General features: G+C 51.0%; 3 protein-coding genes across 3 annotated transcripts, besides 5 other annotated features; all 3 read left to right on the forward strand.

The window, feature by feature from the left end:
- Positions 1-6,251: part of a sequence feature (heterozygous, Esmeraldo-like haplotype) that runs on past the window's edge.
- Positions 98-167: a sequence feature (T-rich).
- Positions 227-266: a microsatellite.
- Positions 266-298: a microsatellite.
- Tc00.1047053506457.130 (hypothetical protein, conserved) lies at positions 372-3,134 on the forward strand (the record flags this gene model as incomplete). Its single annotated transcript, XM_808312.1, has 1 exon — positions 372-3,134. One exon carries the CDS (start codon positions 372-374, stop codon positions 3,132-3,134), a length of 2,763 nt encoding a protein of 920 aa, XP_813405.1.
- On the forward strand, positions 3,454-4,704 carry Tc00.1047053506457.140 (hypothetical protein, conserved; the record flags this gene model as incomplete). The annotated part of the gene is made up of 1 exon (XM_808313.1): positions 3,454-4,704. One exon carries the CDS (start codon positions 3,454-3,456, stop codon positions 4,702-4,704), a length of 1,251 nt encoding a protein of 416 aa, XP_813406.1.
- Positions 5,083-5,119: a microsatellite.
- On the forward strand, positions 5,148-6,251 carry Tc00.1047053506457.149 (hypothetical protein, conserved; the record flags this gene model as incomplete). Its single annotated transcript, XM_808315.1, has 1 exon — positions 5,148-6,251. A coding segment is annotated over one exon (1,104 nt), but the record flags the coding sequence as incomplete, so codon positions are not given.

Raw genomic sequence — 6,251 nt, forward strand, 5'->3', positions numbered from 1 at the left:
AACGAAGAAAAGAGTGCTGGTTATGTGAAAGACGAAAGTGAGGGCGTGTGAGAATGCCTGGCATTTCTTTGAATAACGGAGTAGAGTGAGAAATGACTTTTTTTTTCTCCTTTAAATTCTTCTCCTTGTTTATTTTCTTCCACCTGCTTTTTTTTTTTTTTTTATTTGGTTTCCATCGTGAGCAGCAGTTCAAAAGTGGCCTCAGAGATACGTATAATAGACGCATAGAGAGAGAGAGAGAGAGAGAGAGAGAGAGAGAGAGAGAGTGTGTGTGTGTGTGTGTGTGTGTGTGTGTGTGAAGGGGGAGGCTGAACACATTAAATAGTTGGATATTCTTGTGCTGCTATTTCCGGAAAAGCTCAGCGACAAAAATGCTGCCATTTTCTTTGGGGGAGACGGAGAGTGCAGTCTGTAGGTCTATTTGGACCTTCTGTGACACATTAATTCGCGATGCTCAGGCGTTGGTGTGTGGCTGCGGAGAGCTCACCAATATGGAGGCAGAGGCCAGTGTGATTATGCAGAGAACATTTCCACACGTGTCTACAACAGAGGCAGCAACAACAGCGGATTCAACAGCAGTGCGGTCATGGGAGAAAACTGCCATCCCCACGCCGTCCCTGTATTTGGGGGCGGTGTCGAAACTGAACGGTTTTATGCACTCACTAAAAATGTCCGCGGCAGCTGGAAATAACGACGAGCGGGTGATGGCTGGGCGCATTTTGCTTCTTCTGAGGGTGATGGCTTTGTACTGCTTTGCTACCGCACGGCCATCGGCGGGGTCTCCTGGCGAATTTTCCTCACAAGAGAGTAGTGGTCGCACCACACCGGTGACGCGACCCTTCCGCCGTCACGATCAGAATAACCGCCAAAGCACGGAGAATGAGAATCCGGGCCAGGAAATGCAGACAGCGGAAGAAACATTTCGGGTTGCAGTGGACGCCGTGGTGCGGCTCTCAACTTATGGCGCGGCGCAACGTGGAAAAGGTGACAAGAAGTTGTTGAAAGGCCCTACAATTTCTCTGGACCTTTACGCAGAGTTGAATATGGCAGCTTTGTACTTGCTGACAGCGGCACTGACGCGTTTTAGCAATGTACCATTTAACGCCATGCGGTATTTGCCGGCGCTCTTCCCGGAAGTCGATGCCAGGGATCCGCATGTTATTCATCCACTTCTTACACCATTCTTATGGAGTCCTGAACAACGTGTCCGCGCTGCTGCGGCCGCACTTGTATCGTCTCTTTTACGTAATTTGCAGCACAACTTTAAATACGCAGAAGAACCACATCAAAATCGCCAGTCATTTTCGTCACTGGCGTCACAGAGTGGTCGGACCCTGTCATTTCTCCACGACGTACTAATATATGCCCTGCAGCTGCCAAATAAGCTGCCCGCGGTGGGTGACATGTCTGCTGCTACGGCCACCACTTCTCACTTCTTCAAGGACCTTGTGCTTTCTTCCTTTGGGGTGCTTGTGTCCACCACTCCCTACCGCCGCTGCCCTCATGCATTTGATGTGATAAAAGAGGCTTTAGAACTGCCTTTGTTACGAGATATTCTTTTGGATGCATCCTGTGACGAATTTGCACCGGCAGCGGCGTTTCTTATCTCTGTATTTAAGGCGGACTCGCTTACCAAAATGCTGCAGTCGTACCTTTTTTGTGAGGGCGGAGACGCCAGCCCTAAAATCAAGGGTCCAAGCAATCGTCCCGTAGACCGGCATGTTGGCGGGGGCGCCCTGTTGCTGGAGGCGTTGCTCACGCACGCGGCGAGTCGTGTTGAGGTTTGGCGGTGTGTGGTGCAGCTGTCCCGTATTCATCCATTGATCGTCGGGGCGCATTTCACCATTCTCTTGGATGCGTCTCTCGCTGTTCTCCGTGCCGCCTCACAAAAAATAGAGGAAGAAGAGGCGGCTGAGAATAAAAAGCAACACGAGGGCGCGGAAATGGCTGTGGGCAATACATTGGGAGAATGTTTACGGGCATGGCTGCATTTTATGGGTTACGTGTGGCAGTCTTTTGACGGTCATTCTGCCGATCCGGCACTGCGACAGGAACACTTGCCCCATCGCGCAACCCCGCATCAGAAGAAGCAGCTCCTTACAGAACTCGTTTTGCCAGTTCTTCAGATGACGTCTGATGGGTTGCGATACAATGAGGCTCGGCGAACGGCACTACGGTGTGTGGCGCAGGTCGGTGACGAGTACTTTTCTTCCATTCCCGCCACCGTGCGTGAAGGGATTGTTGTACATGTAATTAATAGTACAACTGCACATGAGAGTAGTGTGCGGTCTGAGTCTTTTACAACGATAGGGGTGTGGGCGTGGCAGTACAATACGTTTGGTGAATGGTTATCGGACTTTGTTGAACGCTCTGTAAGTGCATTGTGTGATGATGCAGAGCCCTCAGTGCGTTTTAAGGCTGCTTTTGCCCTGTCGAACATTACCTCTCGTCTTGGAGAAGAGAATGATAGTAGCCCACTGCGGCAATCTCCATATCATATGCAGCTTCTTTGCGACGTTGCCATGTACGCAACACAAGTTCGCGAGGACCCCGCAGTTGTCAGCCATGGTATCCGTATGATGAGTCACCTGTTGCATAGTCTTAGTTTTGAGGAACTTATTGGAGAATTGTCAGAAAAGCGGGAGGGTGTGGCGGAGGGATACTTTAACGCTCTACTCCGTTTTTTGTTGCCCTCGTACCGTGATGCCAAGCTACGCTGGAACGCTGCATGTGCTCTTGGACTTGGTCTTTCGCGGGAGGTAGTCTTTGAGGCGGAGCCACAGGCGGCAACACGGGCAGTGGAACGACTATGCGTTATTGTTTGCCACGATCGCATATTTAAAGTGCGCACACAGGCGGCAATGGCACTTGCAAAGGTTCCCATGACATGTCTTGCGGCAGGGCGCTACGCCGTGGAAGATCTCTCACCCAAAGTAGCTCGTGCACTTTGTGAGTCTTTGCAGGTGTCGGGGAGTTCCTTAGAGAACTTTGCACAATACAAGGAGCAGGATGCGCTTCGTGCAGCACTTCGGCAGGCGCTGGGAGTGATGATCACCAGTGCCTCCCCAAGTGCCATGTTACAGCGCGTTTTTGCTGAATATCGTGTACTCTTGGAGGCGGAAGGGCTTTTGTAACACATTGCGTGCAGTTTGTCTATTACTACGCAACCTTAATTATACATATATATTTCCCACCGCTGAGGCCGGCTCTTTTTTGTATTTGATTAGTTTGCTTTGAAAAAGGCGTCTATTTGCGTTGTGGAAGGCGCGATTGCTCTGTTTTGGTTACTGCACCTTTTCCATATGCGTCTCAATTTATCTTTTCTTTGTTTGTGGGTGTTGGCTCATGGAACAAGGGGATTTTGCCGTTTGTCTTTTAGTTCGTTTTGCCTTTTTTGAAGAGGGGCCCAGTCAAAACAATTGAGGAACCTTTTTTCTTCTTTGATTTATCCAGATGACGGCGGTGCATTGCGTGGGTGGTAGTCGTGGTTACGGTGGTGACGAGCAGCCGTTGCATCTCTCAGTGGTGGAGGCTATCCGTATTCAGCGGGAATTAAAACGACATGGTGGTGAGCCAATAGCTACCGAACAGGGTGGGCGTATGTTTGCCTCTCAGTACGCGTCACCGTTGCAGATGCTTCGACGATCCACAGCTGTTCGCAATTCAGTGTCTTCTTGTCTTCAGGCGGAGAAGGAGAAGGGTCAGCGACGGCGGGCGGGCAAACGCTCCACCTTCTCATGGCTAAGCGCGTCTTATTGTCGTGCGGAGCCGTGTATTGGCAGGCGGAAAGGTCGAGGTCTGACACAGTTGTTGCTTGCAAGGGAAGCGAGACCGCCACCGTTTCCCAGCGTGGCAGCCAGGCTTGAGAACGACATTGCGTTGGGTCTTGCAGCATCCATGTGGCAAAGCGGCAATGTTGTTGGGCATTGCAATGACCGACTCGCCCACCTCTTAGTGCTTTCTTCCACTGTGGTGCAGTGGGTGGGGCATGAGGTACAGAATGGAGGCGAGCCACGCGTGCCACTGGAGTTGCGGGAGGCATTCATGGCTGTTATTGAACACTTTGTCCGTCTAGAGTGCGTCGTCGCGAGGGAAATGCTGTTAACTTCCGTTGAAGAGGAATTGCAACGGCAACAGGGGGAATACGCACAACGGCAGCATTTACCGGAGAGATCTCTTTCTGGGACGGACGTCAGGAAGATGTCACCGGCTGCGTTTTCGGTGGCCGTGGAGAGCGCCGCGCGAGTCATTCGTGGTCTTGTGGAGCCCGCCACGCTGGCGGCAGCAGCCGTGGCCCCAACGTGGCAGTACTCTCTTGTCCGTACGGCAGCGGATGTGCCAAATCGTTACGACATCCTTGACGCAATGGCGTATGTTTTGCAGCCGTGTCGCCACCTGACGGTGCGCCGCACCTTTTGCGCCGTTACACGACAATTGGCACTTGAGGTGCTGTGGGGTGCAGGCAATGAAAAATTTGGGACACGTGGCGGGGCTGCTGCACTTCGCATCTTGCAGCACATCAACACACGACCCTTTTTTCTTACCGTGGAGGAGCGAGTGGCTGGCCAGCGATTCCTTGCGTTGCTTGAGCGGAAGTTACGCTCCCTGACGGCGCTGTTGCCGCCAAACGCTTTGGATGAAGCTTCACGGCCGACGAGGGAACTAATCGATGCAGTGCGGCTTTTTTGCACACCTCTTGCATGAGCTCAGGTCAAATGCGTCTGTTCTCCTATGCGTTTTTATTTTATTAAATGCATCTTGATTAAAATATCTGGCGCCTCACTTTACATTTGTTTCTTTTTTTTTTTGCAGTGAAGACGCCGCCTTTTTTTTTTTTTTTTCTTTTTGGTACTAAAGGGAGGGAAGAATGTTTCATTTGGTTTTTGCTGGTCATTGTAAGAGACGTTCTCGTTTATGGGCCTATAAATAGGCTCAATTTCCCCCTTTTCCTTCTGCGTCTGTTTGTGTGTGTCTGTGTGTGTATTCTGAGTCTTTGTTGCTCCTGTTGCCGTATTCACATTGCATTGCCAAACGACTAGCCACTAGTACATAGCCACATATACGTAAATATATATATCAAAATTTATTTTATTTTTTGTTTTTAATTTTATTTTTGTTTGTTTATATAGAGGGAATAGTAAGAGAGTATGTCTACCTCACGTGTTGCCGGCTCCAGTGATTTTTCAGCCTCGAGTGTCTCTTCTTTATCGCTGACGCTGGGGTTTGAGAATTTAACGATACAGCGGGACAAGCGTGTTGTAATCAACAGTGCCTCCGGGATCATATACGGCGGTCGGCTGACGGCGATTGTAAACTGCAGTGGCACGCAGAGTGACTCCTTCCTACTTGGCGCACTCACAGGGCGTGAGGAGTGTGCCAGCGGAACGATCATGATGAACGGCATTCCATTGGATGCTCCCGCGTACCTTCACCGCACGGTGCTTATCGACGAGGGCTTCACTGCATTGGAGGAGCTAACCGTGCGTGAAAGCATTGAGTACGCCGCGTCCATGCGGATCGCCACGAGTGCCTTTACTGTGCAGGAAATTCTTGAAGAGTTAATGCTTGAAAGTGTTGCGGATGCTGTGGTGCAGAGATGCTCCCCGTACGTGCGTCGTCGTGTTTCATTGGGTAGAGAGTTGCTGCTGAATCCGCTGGTGCTTTGCTTTGACCAACTGTTGGAGGGCCTACGAACTCACGAAGCGCAGGAGTTTATGCGTCTCCTCCGACGAATTGCAGCTCCCATGGCGGTTTCTTTGGATTTAAACACTTCGCGATCCCCATTTTTGCCGCCTCCTCGTCCTTCGTCTTCACCCGCTTCCGTTGTATCTTCCCAAGTCCTGCCCAACAACGCAGGAACTGCCGTTCCGATGACTGACGGAGCCACCTTGGCGCCTCACAGTTTGGCAACAAATTCTCAGCGAGAGAGGATGCGCATTGTGTTGGTCTCCATGTCTCAGCCACGTTGGGCGATTTTGAAGTTTGTGGATGACGTGATTCTTCTCGAGCGTGAAACCTGTGTGTTTTGTGGGACAATAACGGAGCTGTTTTCTGCCATCCGGGTGGACCCGACAGCCGGTCTTGCGGAGAATGCGATTAACTCCTTATACCGGCTTGCGTCCAGCTCGGAAAAGTCGCTCGTAGACATCTTCGCACCTTCAGGCAATGCGGAACGTGTGCATCAGAGCGTCGTGCAATTTTTTCACAATTGTGCCGTGGGGCGAGAGATGCTTGAAGGACCACCGTACTCC

The sequence above is a fragment of the Trypanosoma cruzi genome, genomic scaffold (assembly GCF_000209065.1).
Source record: "Trypanosoma cruzi strain CL Brener 1047053516557 genomic scaffold, whole genome shotgun sequence".
In the NCBI taxonomy this organism is placed as follows: domain Eukaryota; phylum Euglenozoa; class Kinetoplastea; order Trypanosomatida; family Trypanosomatidae; genus Trypanosoma; species Trypanosoma cruzi.